Source organism: Dermacentor albipictus, chromosome 8, assembly GCF_038994185.2.
Source record: "Dermacentor albipictus isolate Rhodes 1998 colony chromosome 8, USDA_Dalb.pri_finalv2, whole genome shotgun sequence".
Classification (NCBI taxonomy): Eukaryota; Metazoa; Arthropoda; class Arachnida; order Ixodida; family Ixodidae; genus Dermacentor; species Dermacentor albipictus.
The window spans coordinates 103,511,882-103,532,500 of NC_091828.1; the positions used below are offsets into that span (position 1 = coordinate 103,511,882).

Sequence of the window (20,619 nt, forward strand, 5' to 3'; positions counted from 1 at the left end):
ACAGTCTCTGTAGCACGCCGCAACCTTCGCTTCTCATTCCAACGAGCAGCTCTGCCTCCAGGAGGCATCTCACCTCGTGAGTGTCTAGCAGAGGCAAGCGCAGCTGCTTATACACCGCCGCGACGCCGCGAGCGACGGCGCGAGTTGGAGCCCCGTTTCTCCTCTGTCGTGACGTCACGGTGTCACGCGGTATTGAAGGCGACACCGCCGCGCCTGAGGAGCTGGGTTGAGCTCTGGTAATATGCTTCGCATAAAAAAATCAGATGACGGAGCTGCGGCACACAGTGAATGGCTGAGTAAAATGAACTATATAGAGTAAATCACAGAATCCGTTCTCTCCCCTCTCTAGTGCGCCGATCACGGTGGTGGCGAAGTTTAAAAATATGTGCCACACGGCCGCATGCGGATTTGCTTTCGGGACCGCCGCTTATGTGCCACTGAGCTTTAGTTTGCTTTGCATCTTATATCTCGCCATCAGAAGTATTCTGCGTTACTTATTATAAACACTACTGCAACACTTCTGCATAACCGTTCGCTATACAAGAGTTACGTATTAATGCCATCAGTATTCTTTGCCTACTGCAGCCGAGTTGATACTATCTATCTATCTATCTATCTATCTATCTATCTATCTATCTATCTATCTATCTATCTATCTATCTATCTATCTATCTATCTATCTATCTATCTATCTATCTATCTATCTATCTATCTATCTATCTATCTATCTATCTATCTATCTATCTATCTATCTATCTATCTATCTGTATGTATGTAGCCGAGTGTGTAGAATATAGCCGAAGCTACGGAAGTCTTTAGAATGACCACTACATATCGTAATAAACAAACGCGACTTCAGAACTACGTAATTGTGTCCATCGCTACGTTGCTTGAATGCTAATCGCATTACGATCGACAGCCATCGCGAGGCGACTTCTCCCGTAATGTCTTTTCCAACAAACGTTCTCTACAAATCACGAACGCTTTCCGTTATGTAGACGTAAACTGCACCCGAGTCGGCCAAAATCTAAACTTCTGTTGTTCCACCAACATATCCTTAGAGACACTGACCGACACAACAGCAGCAGCAGCAGCCACGCAAAACCCGGGATATGGTACGCCAAAGCAAGCTTCTCTTCAAGAGAACGGCCGGAACGGAGCAACGAAGAACGTGCCGGCATCTCTCAAAAGAAGAGAAAACTGAGGCGGTATCGGGACCGCGTGCGTGCGTGCGCGCCCTCTTGCGCCAAACGTGGCCCGACATCATTGGCTGGCTGGATCCTTGGATGCGTGGTATAGCGGTCGCGAGCTACGGGTCGTGCTCGCGCTGAATTGGTTCCACCGTCTGCCGTCGGAATCTGGCTGCCAGAAGCAACGCTCTCGGAGTTTTCCCCTATTCCATCACAGCCCTGGCCAGCTTGGAAGACATGTCCACCGTCGCTGCTCCGAAGCGCGACAGCAGGACCAAGTTCAAGCCGAAGCTCTCGTTCTCGCGTTCGAAGAGCAGCGGTGCCAGAAGCTCACCGTCCAACAAGAAAGCTAACCTTCCGGAACTCTTCGACCTCCTCACGATGCAGCGGAAAGCCGACGAAGACGAGCGTCGGTGCGACGTTGGCAGAAACGCGGCAGAACCGCCCGTTTCCCGGCGCTGTTCGAAAGGTGGGCTTCTGAGGACTCCGGAGACAACGCAGACCGACAAGGACGAAGCTCGGCGATCACCGGACAGCGCCGAGCCTTCGGACAGGAAGGAATGCGAAGAGAGCGCGTCCGAGGTCGCCGAGAATGAAACCACCTTCGTTGGAGCGGAAAAATCGATCCTGGATGAAACGTCAGAGCCAAAGGCTCTCGGCGAGTCCGGCGTTGTCGTGAGGAAGGTGAGACAAGTCCATCTGGAGAACGACCCCTGCGAGGAGGAAGACGACCTGCTGGACGACCTGCCGGACTCTTCGCAAGCTCTACCGACTCTCGGAGGCACGCCGACTGCCGTCTTGCGCCGAGGGTCAGCACATCGAGCGCTGCACGACCACCGGCACCCGTTCGTCGTCTACCACCGGGACATCGACGACGAAGACGACGAACGCGACGTCTCATGCCTCGTCCGGGACGGGACTACCGCCGGGTCACGTTTGTCCCGTTCCAACCCCAGCGGACGTCAGTACGCCGTGGCTGCTGACGTCGGGCATCGGCGCGCGCGGGTGCCAGTTCTTCGAGCGGCAAGAACTGCGCGTCCGCCGCGGACGGCGAGGGCGAGGAACACAAGGAAGCGCCGGAAGAGGGACGGCTGCAGCCAGGTACCCTCACTTCCTCGACGTCAGCTACGGGCTCCTGCAGCTACGGCGCAGAAAACTCGCGATGCAGAGGCCCCAGTCCCAGGCGTGATGTATACTGCCCGGTATTTCGCAGGGCTGGCGTCCCCGCTGCGGAAGCGCAACGCAGAAATTGCGGAGCTCTGTATGTGGGAGGCCCGGCAGAGCCGCGCGGGGGTACAGCAGCAGCTTCGCGTCCAAGATCGAGAAGCACACTCCAGATGCCGTCAACACCACCGCGGCGAGCACCAGAGGTCGAAAGCGACCGTATACTGCAGCGTGTGTGCGAGGGCACCGCCAGAGTACAGAAGGCGTCCAAGAGACCACCGGCGACAGCACCAGACACGGCTCCTTCTGCATCGGGGGCATTTCCACCACCAAGTCCCCAAGCCCGAAGTGGAGGAAAAGCCGCGCAAGCCGCCCGTGGATCCGAGGTCCTGGCCACTGCCCCCAGTTGATGAGAAGTTCGGTGGCTCGGCAAAGCGGCCGTCGGTGCCAGAGCTTCTTTGTCAACTCGGGGGCGTAATAGGCAGGCCGCTGCTGCTACGTGCTCGGAGGTGCTGCCCACGTGATCCGGCCAGGGAGAATCGCCAACTAAGAGCAAGCCGGAGGGCCCAATGTCGATAATAAGTATTGATAGTGAAAGGGCATCCCGACCAACGCTGACCAGGAGATCCGCAAGCTGGTTGCACCGCTTGCGCCGGTCGCAAGGCGGTTTCTCCAGGATGAACTTCGACGCTGTCGTGGCGTGGGTGCTTATACCCACCCGAAAGCAGCGCCTCAAGAAGAGCCTTGAAAACCTGCCGGGACATTGCGTGTGTGTAAACGAACATCGACAATGGATCTGCAGGGCTACAAGTGCTTCAGTTTCACTGCAGGCTTGCTACGATTTTTTATTATTTATTCTCGTTTGATTTCACGTCGTCAACAATTAAAATGTGTGTTACTTGGCTATTCTGGGTGTATTTCTTTATATTTATTTTCTTGTGCTACGAAACCGGGGATACAGCTCCGGCAACGTTCTGAAAGTTAAGAGGAGCGTTTTTTTTTTTTAGTAATTACGTTTTTCCATTTACGAGTGACCTTGGCTTACTAGAATTAGCTTCTCGCCTCAAACTACTGCAGCTGTTTCTCTCTTCCGCAAGGTATATTATACTAACCACATCGTTAAAACCGCCTGTTTCGTCGTACACCCTGCATGTCATCTTGCACCGATCATCGATAGAATGTTGCCGTCCCACAGAACCGCACCAGCGAATGACGACGACGATGGGGACGAAGGCGACGAAGCAACGACAAAGAAATGACGGTAACGAAGTGACGAATAAGGCGTGTTAAAAAAATTACATTACGGTGTTTTACGGGCCAAAAGCACTTTCTGATTATGAGGCACGCCGTATATAGTGGGGGACTCCGGAAATTTCGACCACCTGGGGTTCTTTAGCGTGCACCTAAACCTAAGTACCGCGGGTGTTTTCGCATTTCGCCCCCATCGAAATGCGGCCACCGTGGCCTGGATTCGATCCCGCGACCTCGTGCTTAGCAGCCCAACACCATAGCCGTTAAGCAACCACGGCGGGTAAGAAGGCGTGTTCGTGTTGGAGCTCCCCTCTGCGCGTACGTAGACCACCATGCCGACTTGGTGCCGCCTCACTTTGCACTATATCCGGTGCTGGCTTCTACTATATAAGCAGTACCTGGAAATCCCGCAAAACGGCAGCCAGCATCTAGCATCCAACGCACAAATGAATGAATGAATGAATGAATGAATGAATGAATGAATGAATGAATGAATGAATGAATGAATGAATGAATTCACTAAAAGGCGCCGAAGCGCCTGAAAACTGTACGAAATGGGAAACAAAGCTCTCTCTTCAAGAAACAGCCGGAACGGAGCGACGAAGAGCATGCCAGCATCTCTCAAAAGAAGAGAAAGCTGAGGTGGCTATCCGGCCCACGTGCCTGCATGCCCTCGTGCGCAGACGCTATACCTGCCACATTTTTCGCCGACTGCATCTATCGGATGCGCGGTCCCAGCGCGAGCTGCGTGTCTTGCTCTCGGCGAAAACCGTTCCACGTCTGCCTTTCGAATCTGGCTGCCAGCCCCAACGCTCCCGGGTCTATCGCCTGCTCCGTCCCAGCCTGCAGGCCCGCTTCAAGACATGTCAACCGTCCCTGCTCCGAAGTCCGACGGGAGGAGGAAGTTCTGCAGTACTCGCTCGGGTTCCCCGAGCAGCGGTCCTCCTGGAGCTCGGCGTCCAACCAGCACTCCTTCGTCAACTACCAGGACCCCGGAGACGAAGAATGCTGCTGCCCGTCCTTCGTCCAGGAGGTGGCTACCGCCGGGTCACGTTCGGTTCACTGCAGCGACAGCGGACGTCAGCACGTGCCGATGGCCGATGACGGAGGACCTGGGCGCGCTGGTGCCGGTTCGTCGAGGCACCCCTCTCTGCGAGCCCGCCATGAATGGAGAGGAACAAGAAGAGCGCCGCCCAATGAAGGGACGGCTGGAGACAGGCGCCCTCTCCACCTCGTCGTCAGTCGCCGTCGCCCCTGCAAGGCTAGTGCAGCAGACGTGCGATGACGAGGCGCCCCAAGCGCAGAGACGGAACACTACGTTCGGTGGTTCACCGGGTTGGCCCCCCCTCGGAAGCGCGACGCAGAAATCGCGGAGCTCGAGGAGGGACCGCAAAGCTTCTCCGAGAGAGTCGTGCCCGTCGCCAGGTGCAGCAGCTTCGAGTCGAGATCGAGAAGCTGCTTCGAGTAGGAGGGGGCCCCAATGTCCTCCTCCTCCTCCTGGCTTTCCAGACGGAGTGGCGGGTGAGAAGGACGTCGACGTACATCCTATGCCCCGAGAGGCCTGCGGTAGCGTCGGGGAGCGCGGCGGAAGTGAAGAACCGCACCGCCACGAACGAACCAGACGTCTACCACCGGGCGTGGGGCTGGCGTCCAGGACAGCGCAAGACAGCAGGGCGCAGCCACGGCCACAGCTACGTCAGAGGTATCCACACCCACCTCGTCCCAAGAACGAGCTGGCGTGGAAGAGCAAAGCGGTCGCCGGTGAAAGAGTTCCGCGAAGGAGGCTGCTGCTTCGTGCTCGGTCCTCGTGGTCCACAGCCGCGGAGGATGAGCCACGAAGAGCAAGCCGGAGCAGCGGGACCTCGAAAACAGTGCGGATGGTGAAGAAGAATGAGCCTAACTGCACTGACGAGGAGATCCGCGGGCGGGCTGGACCAGTTGCGCCGGTGACGGGGACGGCTGTATCTTATTATTTTTTGGGAGATTAACTTCGACGTCGTCGTCGCGCAAATGGCCGCAAACCTGCAACACCAACCGCCAGGAAAGCAGAGCAGTAGTGCGGAGACGGCACGACCAGAAAAAAAAGCCTGTACGCTAACTACTGCAGGGGCACTGCAAGTCGGCTACGACGTTATTTCGTTATTGCTCGATTTTTCGCCGAAACCAATTAAAAGTTGTGTACTTGGTTATTGTCGCTGTATTCGTTGGACCCGCGAAACGGGGCAGGCGGCTTCGGCGATGCTCTCGTTGCGATTGCTTGCTGCGTCCGTGTATTGCCAATGGTTCGATTATTAATCGCCCCTTGCGAAAATTTCGCGCCTCCTCTGCGTGTGATTGCTCGTTGCCGGAGGACTAGAAAACCGACTTGAACCGACCAAGAAATGTACAAGTCCCAGGAAATTCATTCACAGCTGGCCTACCTGTCTCCCAGAGCATCTGGTCGCTCTCACTACGGGATTCAACGGCCTCTGTTGCCACTAAGGCATCGTCTGAAGCTAGCACTATTCAGTTCAGCTCTCGACAACATGAGCCATTGCATTCTGTGAAGGTGGTTCACCAACGAAGCTGTTTAGCACACGACACGGAGGTGACATACTTTTGACCAAAGGTAGGAACTCATTTGTAGCCTTGATGGGTTACCATAGTGACGAAAGGTGCACACTCATTGTCTTGATCGGTGGTCGTTATTTCATTCGCAACTGCAGTCACATTCTTTGATAATGTCAAACCGATGCACGTACGCTGCTAGGTGGTCGGTTGGGCCGGTTGATGTGGCATCGCAAGGGATACGTCTGCAACACGGAACGCGTAAACCGCTCCCTTTTCGGTACCGACACATCCCCATTGAAATCGCCAACAACGACAACATTGGTAGTGTCATCGCAGCTAATTCACGCAAAGTGAGTAGCCATGAATCTTACGGGACTATGAGTCATTGCATTTTTATGCGAAGCATACTAGCCGCACAACCACGCTCTTCCTTGCTGCGCCGCGCGCGGCCGCGTAGCTACCATATGACGTCATAACAGCTGCAAAAGCGGAGGCTCAGCTCGTGCGCTCGCTTGCGGCCGCGCAGCTACATAGCCGGGTCTCAGCTCGTGCGCTCGCCTGCATGAGTTGTTTCTTCGTCTAGCCGAACCAAATATAGCCAAGCAACAGCAGTTCACCAGGCTAAACAGTGGTTGAACAACTAAAATAAACGCTAGTATATGCTTCGCATCCTGCGCTTAACCTTAGCTAAGCCACAGCCATTTTTTGCTTGGTTACGGAGGTATTAGCCATTGATGATGACAGTTTTCGACGTGCTGGTCTGTATGTCGTATGCGTGATTAGAAAGAATTTAAGCGCCGTTCGCTTCACTTTGCTGAGTGCTTGTAGCCTCTGCCTTATGGGACCATGAGCCATTGCATTTTTCGCTTGCTTACGGGGGTATGAGCCATTGAAGATGGTAGTTTTTGTTCACTGATAACAAAAATGCACGGAACACTAACCACATACAGCTTCGCTGTAAAAACGGCAGACCTTGAGGGTATCTCTCGAAGCAGAAAAGAAGATATTGTGAGTTGCCCTGTAGCTTCCAGGGCAGTGTTCCTTCTTCCGAATAGAATTCACCTTGCCTTTTATTCGTCAAGCCAACATGTCGCGCCCGCGCATACCTAGAATATCCCCTGAGGAGTTCAACCGCATAGCCAAACCTTGCTATCGTCACTGCTGCTTCACCATTAGAAAAGAAAAACTGCATTTTTTTTCTTTTTCAAGCTTAGCAATCGTCCTCTTAGTTCAAGGAGCGGCCAACGAGCCAATGCATGAGCCAAATTATTACAACTTTTGCTCGCCTGTGACGTCACGACTCCGCCCTACGCGCGTCGGGTGCGAGGAGGTTGCGTGGTTCGGTGCTCTCGCAGGTGGTTGCTAGGCAACGCGAGGCGGCGCACAGCTGGGCTGAGTTTCCTGGTAACGCTCCACGGCGCAACTGAAAGTTTAAACAGCTCCGCTGTTAAAATCCTTCCCAGATGTGCACCAACCTGACAGCTGATGATACATAAATGACACCGAAGCTGCACAAGCGAGCTGTCACAGCCTACGTCGAAATCACTACAGTCGGTGACGACCTAGGAATTGCGAGGTTATGCGTACGCTGTCCATGCTTAAACACAATTTGCATAGAGGCAATTGTGCGATTTCCAAACGGAAAAAGTGGAGGAAACTCATCAAGGCCCTGTCTTTATGAAGAACAGTAACGAAGAACCAACCATGGTTGCTATCTAAGAAATCGTTTAGCTTGCTCTCGCAGGTGGTTATTTGCGATATTATGCTGGAGCGCGTGTGTTGTGGGTGACGCTCGCCTTACGACCATGCCTCCTTACACATACCTGGGAGCCAACCGGTAGACCGTTGCATTGTTTGCAAACCTAGGCCCTGCACGACTTCCGGTTTTGCTCATTCACCTAGCCCGCTAAATTTAGCGCCGATATCTAGTAGCAGGAGTGCGTTGAAATCTAAGCCCACCGATTTTCAACACTTTTCCTCTAGAATTTTGCAAGTGAGTGTTGCCGTAAGTTATACGAGAAATTTCATGTATTAGTCTCGAGGCGTAATGCGCATGTCTTTTATCTCAAAATCTAAAGACTGACTTTCCGCAAAGCGAAAAAAACTTAGAAATGCGCTTCCTGTTACCGCGCAGTGGACTGGTAAGGCCCGCGACCGGAAGTTTCTTTGAGGCCGCACTCCCGCTGCCGTTATCGCGCGAGTGAAACTAATTATGCGCTTCTTCTGGGACGAATTCGGAACCCCGCGCAGCGTCTGTCACCACAGAGGCGCAGTATTACCGCCTCTGCGTCCTCGGCCATTGGTCGAAGACGCTGCGCGGCGTTCCTCAATTCTTTCCATACGTTTTGCAAAAAAGAATTACAGACAGCACTCTCCGGTTTGAGCGGTGATATCGTTTAGTGCTTTTAATATTTAATTGATTGAGAAGATTCAGGATAAAAGCCGTGTGCTTTCAAGGACTATGTTTAGCGTCGTTTGTCTGCGGGCTGCCACGCTCCGAAATTCTCAGGAATAATTTGAAAAATAACATGAGACCTTGTTTGGGCAACCTTGGCGGTTCAATAGTATAGCATCGTAGGCCAGTGTTTGGGAAAATCGACGAGTTCCGTTCATACACTTTCTTTTGCGATTTTCGTCGATTTGAGTTAAGGCCGCTATTGTGTAGCGATAGCGTTTATACAACGGTTCCCGATGCTGGCGCCTTTAGGAGCTGTTTGCGAGTTGTCGAGAGACGGAGCACCGAACGCGAAAAGCGACGACTGAAAAGGCGTCGCTGCAAATCTCGGCCTCAGTGTTCGTATCGTCTTTTGTTGAAATAAGCTTTTTTTTATGCGAAGCATATTACGAGAGCTCAACCCAGCTCCTCAGGCGCGGCGGTGTCGCCTTCAATACCACGTGACACCGTGACGTCACGACAGCGGAGAAACGGCGCTCCAACTCGCGCCGTCGCTCGCGGCGTCGCCCCCCGCATCGGTCGCGGTGAGCGTCGAGCAACGCAGCGTTCGGCGCGACAACGAAATGTGCGCCTGAGCAAGCGCCGCACGCCTGAGCCGACGCCGACGACACCGGCTTTTCTGCGACACGAGCTCCTTAACGCTGTCGCGTTAAAATAAAGGCTAGTATGCTTCGCATCCTGGGCTTAACCTTAGCTAAGCCACAGCCATTTTTTTTTTTATCGAACACAACCTGTGAACGCCGAAAGCTGGCCAGCGGTGGTATCACCTGATCCGACAGACCGATGTTAACTGGTACGTGCCGAACATGAGCACGACGCTGTTGTACTGCATTGACGTTGCACTTCCCGTCGCCGCTCATCGTGTTCGTGTTGCTCTTCGGGAGTCCTAGCTATGCGCGGCGCTATCAAAACACAAACGGAATCAGTTGCTAGTTTTTTTTAAAGGACCTACTCTCGAGGTACAAAGCGATAGTTCAACTGCCATAATTAGTATTAGCCCTGCACCCCCCCCCCCCCATATACCGCCAAATTTTTTTTTTCGCTCTTTGTATAGAACGAATATTTTTATCTTATGCGTATTTATTTATGTACAGTACGATGAAACTTCCATTTCTTGACGATTAAAGTTATTGCTCTGGGTAGTCTATTTGTACAATACGGTGTTCGAACCTACTTAGAGTGACATCTGGGCTCAATATGTTTTTCCATCTATTATCTTTTTTCTTCTCCACCACTTTTTTATTATTTTCCTCTTCGCGTCATCTCAAACAGCTCATCTAAAGTGGGAAGCCCTGCATGTAGCAGGGCTTGCTACGTCCTCAGTTTTCATTAAGCCGATTATTTTTCTTTGTAATGTGTGTGTGTGTGAGAGTGGGGCACTTGTAAGCTTTGCTGCGCTGATGAAATTTTGCGTGCTCACTGCACCAAAAGGTCCCCTACCACCCCTATGCTACGCATGATGGGCCTTTGGGGTAAATAAAAGCAAAGGAAAGGGAAGAAGAAAGGAAATCCTGGACATCAGTTTAGAACAAAACATTTACATGCTCTATTTTGGCCGTCTAAACATATATTTTTCTCTTTGTCTCTTTCCTCCCTTCCCCCAAAGGTGTACCCACCCTCCGAGCATCAACTTAGAAACCTATACGCGTAAGTTGACCTTGGCTCTGACGCGCGATCGACGCTACATACGAAAGCGCACCACGTGTTTACCGTATCACATGCGACCAAGAAGCGACCTCGCCTCCCTCACTACTGCCGCTTACGCGAAACAAAAAGAAAATACACACACAAACGCAACGCCAACGCAAAGCTTCGCCATGCGCGGGAACTCGGTGAAGGCCGCTGCTACTACACACACACACACTTCTACCGCGTCGTTCTCACTATACAGATGCGAAGGCACCGAGAACGGCCTATCGTGCGCGGGTGGTAGTGGTGAATGAATGAAACGTGACGACATCAAACCAGAACCACGAGCACCCCCCCCCACTACCCCCCACCCCCACCGGGCCTCCGCCCACGGAGCCACGCCCTCCTTTCCCGACAGGATTGCGTTACAGAGGTGTGCCGACGTGTCATCGAAAGCGAGAACGCCAACACGCCTCGTTGCGAGCGACTCGGAACGTTCGGGAACATTCGAGAGAGAGAGAGGGAACCTAGCCCAGAAATGAAGCAAAACTAAAGTCGTAGGGGTGCCCGAACAGTCATTTCCGAGATCGACTGCGAGTCGACTGGTGCCAAGAGCGAATCGAATCGAAAGCCGAATACTTTTCGAAAAGATTTTGGAATAATCAACAGGCTTTTTTCACAGTTAACGTGAGACGACGTTCCCGTCCTGGCATCCGCAACGCTATAGCGAGTTGCTGCCGTTACGTCGCACGCTACGAAGCGTTGTTTGTTATAAAAAAACACAAATGGGCACGATAGGAACAAATACGCACTTCGGTCGCATACACAGGTGTCTTTACGGAGAGTGCGATTGGTCGCGGCACACGTATAGCGACCAACGTGTAGCGTATACTCCTCTACGTAAGCTCTCGCGTTTTGTGTCGGAACTATGTTCGTGGGGACAAAACTTATCGCGCTCTTAGTCCGAACGTACGTTTAGTCGCGCACAACTAACGTTCCGAAATGTTAAAGAGGGCACATTCGAAAAACATTTGTGTTTATGAATAGCGAGTGTTCGATTCGAAGACCGAGTCGAGTTGGCCAATATTCAATTCGTTATTGCGAAGATTTCAAATATTCGCGCACACACACACACACACGCCTACTAAAGTGACAACGATGCGACAACTTTCGCACTCATCGCCGGTAATTGTTTTCCTAATCCTGCGATTTTTCTTCTTTTTTCGTTAAGAAGGTTCTGCAAAGCAGCAGTGCGTGAAATAGACGCTTACACGTTCTAGAAATCGTTCTTCTAACACAAATTAGGTGTGCCCTTGCCCACTGATGCACAATATACAGTCGGCGTGGAAAACTTACGGGACACGGGATTTGCAAAAGATAAACATTAAAAAAACGAAAAGAAAGTCGGAATTCCAAAAAAAGAAACAGAAAGCCGAGGGAAACAGCCTCGAGCTCAATGTTTCAATCTGGAAGCAGCTTTTGTGACCAACATAGCGATCAATCAAGGCACAAGTGCGACACCTTAACAGCTTAGGAACTAACATTCATCGTGGAACGTCATTGGCAGATAGAGACTCTAACTCAAACCCTACTAATTTCTTTTTTCTTTTACGACCTTTTTTTTTTTTCTTTTGCGGAATAGTCGTTTGCTTCCAAAGCCGTGTAGTAGTTACGGCAAACAAACTGTTAGCATGGCTGGTATGAAATGTATGAATAGCCTACAGGGTGGTGGGAAATCTGCGCTAACATTGATATCGCCCCAGTGTTAATTCGCTTATATAAATTAAATTGCAAGTTTGCAAGCTCTGTTATTGCTTTAGAGCGTTTATTTTTTTTCCTTCCTAGATCCTCTGGCTTCTGATTATGCACCATTGATTGCCTTAAACTGCGCTGTTTCACCACTGTATGACTTACGCAACCGTTTTCCTTCTTCCTTCGTTTTGTTACCGTCTAATAACAATATACGCCTTTTTTATTAAGGTAGACTTATGCAACTGAGAACAAGAGGATTGCAGTTTCTAATTGTGGGCCTTCGTTGTATAACATCTCATTATATTATATATACGTACCGCTGCTGATGAAACGATAAAAACTAATCGAAAAGAAAGAAGAAATAAAGACGTTTCCCCGTAACATTATTGTAGCAAACTGCACATTGCTGCTCACCGAAGTAAGACGGTTATTCGTCTTTCTTTTCTTCAACGTATCGTTCAAGAATCCAAGCCTATCCAACGCAATGTTTGGAATCTAATTGACGCAACGCTTGATTCCGTTAACGAGGTAGCAGCGGCAACCCGCCGCGGTTGCTCAGTGGCTATGGTGTTGGGCTGCTGAGCACGAGGTCGCGGGATCGAATCCCGGCCACGGCGGCCGCATTTCGATGGGGGCGAAATGCGAAAACGCCCGTGTACTTAGATTTAGGTGCACCTTAAAGAACCACAGGTGGTCGAAATTTCCGGACTTCTCCACTACGGCGTGCCTCATGATCAGAAGGTGGTTTTGGCACGTAAAACCCCATAGTTTAAAAGATAAAGAGGTAGCAGCGGCAGCAGGAGTAGTGGATAACGCGAACCCGCAGCCTCCGTTGCAAGCCCGTGCCGTCCGTATGGCCGCCGACTTCACAAGTGCGAAGGCTATACGTGCGTGATGCTTGACGAGGGAAGAACGTTGATGGAGACGCGCACGCGCAGAGAGAAATAGCACTGCGGACACACAAATCTAAATACATTTGTTTTTCATATCAGCGCCCCCCCCCCTCCCCAACTTCCTGTGTCGCAGTCCATGGCCAGACCTGGTGAAGGGGCGGCCCTTGAATAAGCAGAGTTTTCCTACAGCCCCGTGTTTTATGCGTTGCATATTGCAATCACTCAGTTCAGCCCTTGGGCGCGGCCGGGCAGCCACCATTGAGGGTATGAGCCATTGTTCATTGCTGCGCGTCTCATATGTGGGTCTATTCTCTTTTAAGTTTGCTATGTTTGCTATTAGGTTGCTTCTATTTTTATGCGCTGCATATTGCAACCACTCAGTTCAGCCCTTGGGCGCGGCCGGGCAGCCACCATTGACCTTTAGCGCAACCACGTGACGTGACGTCACGACAGCCGGAGGAAAAGCTGGGCCCCAACTCGCGCAGTATGCAACGCATTCTTGGCTTACCGAAGCTAAGCCTGGCAATTTTTTGGCGTTCGTTGCCGTTTCCTCGCGGCACATACATTCGCGGATGTATACACGGACAACTTGGGTGTGTGCTGGCTGGTGCTTCGCTGAGCATAGTCAACTTGGGACCATTGGGTATGGCGGCTACTGAATACGTGCCACAGCTCGTGTGCCCGTCCTTGGGCCGGTCCCTCGGAACTACTAGCATTACTAGTAAAGTACTAGCATTAAGGCATTACCACTTTTTTCATATTGCTTTTGTTCCCTGGAAATTCCTTGAACTAATCCTGCATTTTTTTACTCTTCGAATGTATTCTCGCCCTAGCTCCCCTCTGCCATGTACAATTATGTACCTTGAGGGTACCACAAATAAATAAATAAATAAATAAATAAATAAATAAACTACAACCATACTTCCCTCAGAACTATAACCATAACCAACATTTGCTATACGTGGCCCGGCGAGAGGCCCTTCGAAACGGAAGCACTGCTTCCGAAGGACCACACCCTAGACGCACGGGCGATGTGCCCTAGATATCGAATACGCCGTGCAGCGCAGTAGCCTCGCCTCCCCCTATGCACACGCCGCCAACTATAGCGTGCAGCCATCAAGCCAGTATACGCGCGCCTTCCCGCGTGTTTCGCTTATGGCCCCGTCTTCCGCGCGACGAAAAACAGATCTCTTTCTCTTCTTCTCTCTCTCTCTTCGTGATTTGGGAGAGGGAAAATACGCTCAGTTCTGCAGCCCCTATGGGAGCACGGCGCAACGCAATTGGGATGGGGGCGGGGAAAGAAAGATGAGAGGATAGAGGGGGAGAGGGAGAGTAGGCTTCAGGCAGCAGACGTCAGCATCATCAGATCGCCCACACTTCGCGACGAACGACACGCTCGCACTGGCGCACCCTCGGAAGCCCGTATACGCCGCGCACGCGCATAAACACGAGCCAGGGGGGCTCGACAAGGTCGCAATTAATCTACACGAGGCGACGCGGAGAGGTTTTGAACGCTGGAAAAATGAAGAGATCTGTGCGTGTGTGTGGAAACTCTGGCGCGGCACCTGCAGCTCACTATTGCTTCGCGTATGTAGCTGATTTGTACGAATATGCGGTCTCACTGAATGTGTTCGACCCTGTGGATGAAGCGTCGCTACGCGATGGCGGCGCTTACGCGAATGCGACGCGAGCGCGTCGAATCGAGAGCAGGAGAACGTTGGAACACGTCTTCTTACGTGTGACCGTCCTCGATCGATAACTCTGTAGCTCACAAGTGAACTGCTGCCACATAGCGAATGAAAATTGGCTACTGCCACTTCCCCCCTATACACCACCCTACACAACTCTAGAGTTGGCACCAGTTTTGCTGCACAGTTAGAATGTTTCAAAAAAAAATGTGAATTTTACTGCTAACTATAGATATTACACGAACTCGACGCGTAGTGCGCGTTCCCTATATGTGAACACATCGAGTACATGCGCCTACATGTTATGTACTACAGGACAAAGTACGCCTTCATCTATGGCCACCTTGTCGATAGTGCGTGGCCGGAGGTTTCCTGAGGTCACGCATGCGCACTACCGCCACAATGCGAATAAAAGAGGCTATAGCCCCTTTTAGATTCGCGACAACCGTTTCGGAAAGTGTGCGGATCCTTTCGCTGTTTACAGACGTATAGGCCCTGGACGGCTTCCGGTTTTTCCCGCTGACGTAGTCCGCTAAATCTAGCGGGCGAGAAAAGCATCGACGGCTACATCGAGCAGCGCAGAGCGCGTCAAAATCTAAGCCCGCAGATCTGCGACAACTTCGCAAAACGCTGCTCGTATATCTGACGCCGCGCGCGCTGCCGTCTTAACAGCGTATTTGCTCCTCGCGCCTTTAGCGTAGCCGTTGGCGTCGCTTAGCGTTTCTAGCGCCCGAAGCGTTCGGGGGCGGTGACGGACGACGCCGAGGTGACAAGGCATTTTGTTTTCGCAACGCGAGAGGGAGGGCGCCAACGCTATAGTACGCGAATGATACACGAATGTAAGCGGCTCATTAGGAGGAGGAGGAGGAAAAGGATGATGATGATGATGATGATGATGATGATGAGGAGGAGGAGGAGGAGGAGGAGGAGGAGGCAACTTAACGACCAGGCGCGAACATTTTGGCAACGGTGTTACAGGCGCCTTAATCATTGAACGCCCGTTCGCCTGCCATCTTTCTTCAAAGGCGCGGCGCTTCGCAATCGCTTCGTGTGGGACGACGCGCTGAGTGTAACGTACGGTTAACGATCGGCTGTATGCGTTAGCGATTCTATATACCGTGTCTCCCAGCTAACGCTATAGCCGAGCTGTTCTTTTTTTTTTAATAGTTAAAGTGAAATTCCTGAGCCGTTCCACTCTGTCAAGGTGGATGACCAGCAAAGCTGTTTAGCGCCCGACACAGAGGTGACACTGAATTTCGAACAAAGGTGCGAACTCATTTACCGTGATTTTTTTATATATATTTGCATTAGCGTGGACGGCGGGACCGCCGCCCCGCGGAGCCGGAGGAAACTAGACACGCGTGACCATGGCCTCCGAGAGAAATGCGCGCGGGGGAAGATCTCGGAGGCCATGGCGTGACGATTTCGACGGGACCGCTGCCACGGGAGAGCGGAGGGAAAAGAGAGGAAATACGCAAGCGCTTGGAACGCCGACAAAGAGAGGGCGGCGCGAACGTAGACATGGCAGACGAGGTGTCAAAGTGTAGTGTGTGTTCTTGTCAGCTTAATATCAGCTTAAGAGAGCGCGCGGCAAACAATTAAAATTGATGTTTTTGACTGTGTTGCAAAACATTGTATTCACATAGATACAGTAACTGTAACAATTAAAGGTTGGGGAACTGATCATTACAAATTAATTAATTATAAGGAATATAAAAATAGTGGATGCGTCTTCAAGCTGCTGTTCGCGACATGCAGTTGCTTTCATGCACATGAGAGGGCTCGCTTTTAAAAAAAAAGAAATTTGGTGCCTGATATCTGGAACCCTGGAATTTTTTTTATGTATGCTCAATTCGAAGAGACTACTTCCGGGGGGTGGGGGGGAGTGCTTAGTAGGTTGACCCCTGTGGTGAGGAAGGCTACAACCCCTCTCCCCTTCTACCCGCTTACTCGACGATGGGCCACTGAGTTAAACATTGTGTCCCATTCTTTCATTAGGCCTCAGTGCTCCCTTCAGTTGATAGTCGGCGTTAGTGTTGTCCACTTCTCTACTCGTGTGTCCTGTCTGCACGCCTCACTTCTATTTTGCATAATGAATCCTTACCAACTAGCTCAGCTTTCTGTTGTTCTTTCATCAGGCGTTGTTCAAGCTTTCGCCCGACTGCGCAGGGGGCAGGGGGGGGGGGGATAAAACAAGGCGTCACGATGGCGTCGCGCTTTGACACCACGTGGGCGTATGAAAAATGTGGGAGCATGTCTTTAGGAAGGGGTCCACATTTTTTTTTTCATTTTCTTTTAATGACGGCAGGTTTCGCAATATTCCACACAAGGAAGCGCGACAACTCTACAGAGGGACTGATGGGCCGAGTCGTTTTCGAAATCCGAGTGCGTCTGCTACCTGTGTAGGCGAACGTGACCTTCCGGTCCAGCTCATACGCAACACCTCAATTCCGGCACACACACCACCATCCCATGAGAGGGGATGGACACGGACCAGCAGAGCCCGACGAGCTGAACCTCGGAAGATTCTATCTAGGCACACGTGGGAACTGATGTTCCCTCCCTCTCTCTCTCTCTCTCTCTCTCTCTGTCTCTCTGTCTCTCTCGGGAATCACTGCATCTAATTCGACTAGATTTGCCGCGATCAAAAGTAAGCATGCCAGTACGGCCCGATGTGGAGCGAAGCATTGAAAGCGATGGCGAGAGTTAGCGTTGCGCCGAGAGAGAGAGAGAGAGAGAGACAACTTTATTTATCCCATCTTAAAGGAAAAGGAAGTGCGGGAAGGAGGCGAGGGAGGTTATCCTACTCGCGGTAGGCCTCCTCTACCACCTCAGCCCACCTCAGGATAGCTTCCTGAAGTTCGGGGTTGTAGCTGCGCATGGCAGCCTCCCGTAGCTCCCTACTACTTAAAGCTCTACAAAGGTTAGGGGGAGGGGAGTGGTTCTTGCATTCGCCGAAGTTTCTCGGACGGACCCTGAGAAATCGTGGAGGCGACATGTGGCGCGACGCAGCCCGCGCGACGAACTGCTGGCGCGGAGCAGAGACAGCGCCCCGGAGGCCACCAGGCGTCTCAGAATGCACGCATGATGAGGAACGCCGGCGGTGGCGCTGCGGGCGTCGCGCCTATATCGGGCGCGCCAGCTAACGTTAGCCATGCTGTTCAACGAACAGAAATATTATTTGAGAAACACGATGCAAGAGATGATTTTAAAACCCAGCAGTGTTCGGTTATCACAACGCTGACGAGTGAGCACCGTTGGTCATATATCTTGCACCGTGTGCTTTTTTTACATTAATGCGATAGCGTTAAGGACTCCGTGTCGCAGAAAATCCGGTGTCGGAGTCGGCGGCGTTGTCCGCGAGCGAAAATTGCCGTATATATATATATATATATATATATATATATATATAATATATATATATATATATATATATATATATATATATATATATATATATATATATATATATATATATATATATGTGTGTGTGTGTGTGTGTGTGTGTGTGTGTGTGTGTGTGTGTGTGTGTGGCTAAATGTACGTGCCACGCCTTGCTATATGGCATTGCGGTATGTTTGGGCTATTCTGCCATACCATTCTGTCACTGAAGTTGCTCATACCTTGTCTCACATTCTTGGCAAAGTTATTCCTCTGAATTTTGAAAATGACAGCCCACATACAAAAGTCATGAAACAAAAAACCGACAGCGCGTGCATATTGTGTTACGTCTTCTCAGACTGAAATATTAAAAGTGCGAAACAACAGCAGAAACCTGAAAAATTATGTAACATGTTTTTAGAGCGGCTGCGCACGACCTCAGGCATCGGCCCACGACAGGAGTCGCGTTTCTACCGGAAAGCTCGCCTTCGTGTCTAGCGTTCGCGTTTGCCGGTAAACACTACGGTTTCATAAGTTGCAGTTGCGGGGAATCGTGAGAAGCAATCGGGGACCTTTGAGTGCTGTCGCGTTTCACTCTTAAGCGTCCTCCAATTTATTTCACTCTAGCATGTTTGTATATACGTCTCCTTAACCTTTTTTTTTCTTTTCTTCCTCAAAACTTCGCTATCTACCTTGTACCGCAGCCATTGCCCGTAGTACAATCTCTTCCCAGCTTTTCTTTGTGGCCAATAAACCAGTACTCACCTACGGGGAGAAACCTGGAGGCTTACGAAAAGGGTTCTACTCAAATTGAGGACGACGCAACGAGCTATGGAAAGAAGAATGAAGGGTGTAACGTTAAGGGATAAGAAAAGAAGAGCAGATTGGGTGAGGGAACAAACGCGAGTTAATGACATCTTAGTTGAAATCAAGAAAAAGAAATGGGCATGGGCAGGACATGTAACGAGGAGGGAAGATAACCGATGGTCATTAGGGGTTACGGACTGGATCCCAAGGGAAGGGAAGCGTAGCAGGGGGCGGCAGAAAGTTAGGTGGGCGGATGAGATTAAGAAGTTTGCAGGGACGGCATGGCCACAATTAGTACATGACCGGGGTTGTTGGAGAAGTATGGGAGAGGCCTTTGCCCTGCAGTGGGCGTAACCAGGCTGATGATGAATACTATAAACGTCCCTTGCTTGTCTCGACTGCTGACCGGTCGGTGCTTCCGTCCACTAGTGACAGCACGACAGCGGCGCCGCCAACGGCGAAGTCGCGAACGCACCTCGAGTGTCCGTGTAATTTTTATCGCAACAAAAGTTAAACCATGCAGATTGTAACGCCATCGGACTATGTAGTCTAATAATCACTAACATAACTTAATTAGTGCATATGAAAGTGCGGTACAGACTGATGTCTTTCTCTCTCTCTTTCACTCCCCATTCCCCTCCTCACGTGTAGGGTAGCAAACGGGGCTGTCTGGTTAACCTCCCTGCCTTTCCTTCTTCCCATCTCTCTCTCTCTCTCTCTCTCGCTATATATACATATATATATATATATATATATATATATATATATATATATATATATATATATATATATATATATATATATATATATATATATATATATATATATATATATATAGCGAGAGAGAGAGAGAGAGAGAGATGAGAGAGAGAGTCTGTCAATGACAAGTATATCACTCTTGAATATGTAATTCATGAAGTGCATTACTTATACCTATGCTAACGGTTAGCAGGCGTGTACAGAGCGAGCTGAGGGAACTCCGAAATGCTCCTAACTGTGGTGGGGATGATGATGATTATGATGATGATGATGACGACGACGACGACGACGACGATGATGATGATGATGATGGCGATGATGACGACGACGACGACGACGACGATGAATGTAGTGCGATGAGGTAATGCAGGTAATGTAGGTAATGTAGGTAATGTAGGTAATGTAGGTAATGTAGGTGCGAGGTAATGTAGGTAATTTATGTCTTTTTCTCCCTTTCTCGTGCGTCAGTGCAGCGGCATGCCTCGTCACACCTTGGCACGTTCCGAGCGCGCGACTTTGAGGCGGCCGCAGCCACGCAGGGCCAGTCGTTGAACTTGGCACCGCACCAGGCACACGCGTTCGCTCTTCTCGCGTGTTGCCCTACTTCCGTGCAACGTCTCGGCGTCGCGAGGACCGGGGCAGCATGCGCAGCTCGCGTATACGACTGCCAGAAGACGGGCACGCCTTACTCTTTCCTATTTTTCGTGAATGTATGCAAAGCGCAGGTACGGTGAGGTATATATAGCTGTGTTGTAGAAAATATAGACATCACCAATCAGCAAATCCTCGCTTCACGTAGACTCCAACATGTGCGTTGGATTTGCATATATATATATATATATATATATATATATATATATATATATATATATATATATATATATATATATATATATATATATATATACACTTTTTCACATCGCCTTCGTCTTGAAGATAACACACGGAGTAACATTTACACGTAAGTACCGATTCCATCTTTTTGTTTCATTTATTCCGGCCTCACTCTCTCTCACTCTTAGGGCCTTATCCTACAAACTATACCACGTAGGCGACTATGCACCCGCCAGCAGGTGTGTCTGTATCTCATTCATTCATTC

The 20,619-nt window shown here is 50.6% G+C and overlaps 2 protein-coding genes across 3 annotated transcripts in view; one reads left to right on the forward strand and one right to left on the reverse strand.

The window, feature by feature from the left end:
- The window catches only part of LOC139048920 (myocardin-related transcription factor A-like), a 263,394-nt gene that overhangs the window by 221,183 nt on the left and 21,592 nt on the right, over positions 1 to 20,619 (reverse strand). The window lies entirely within an intron of this gene.
- Positions 1,281 to 3,260, forward strand: LOC139048533 (uncharacterized). The gene is made up of 2 exons (XM_070522937.1): positions 1,281 to 2,291; positions 2,404 to 3,260. The coding sequence occupies exons 1-2, from the start codon at positions 1,428 to 1,430 to the stop codon at positions 2,830 to 2,832; spliced, it is 1,293 nt and encodes a 430-aa protein (XP_070379038.1). The 5' UTR covers positions 1,281 to 1,427; the 3' UTR covers positions 2,833 to 3,260.

Coding starts and splice junctions, on each gene's coding strand:
- LOC139048533 (XM_070522937.1), top strand. CDS start 1,428: ATGTCCACCGTCGCTGCTCCGAAGCGCGACAGCAGGACCAAGTTCAAG. Junction 2,292..2,403: donor AGAGGGACGGCTGCAGCCAG/GTACCCTCACTT, acceptor GGTATTTCGCAG/GGCTGGCGTCCCCGCTGCGG.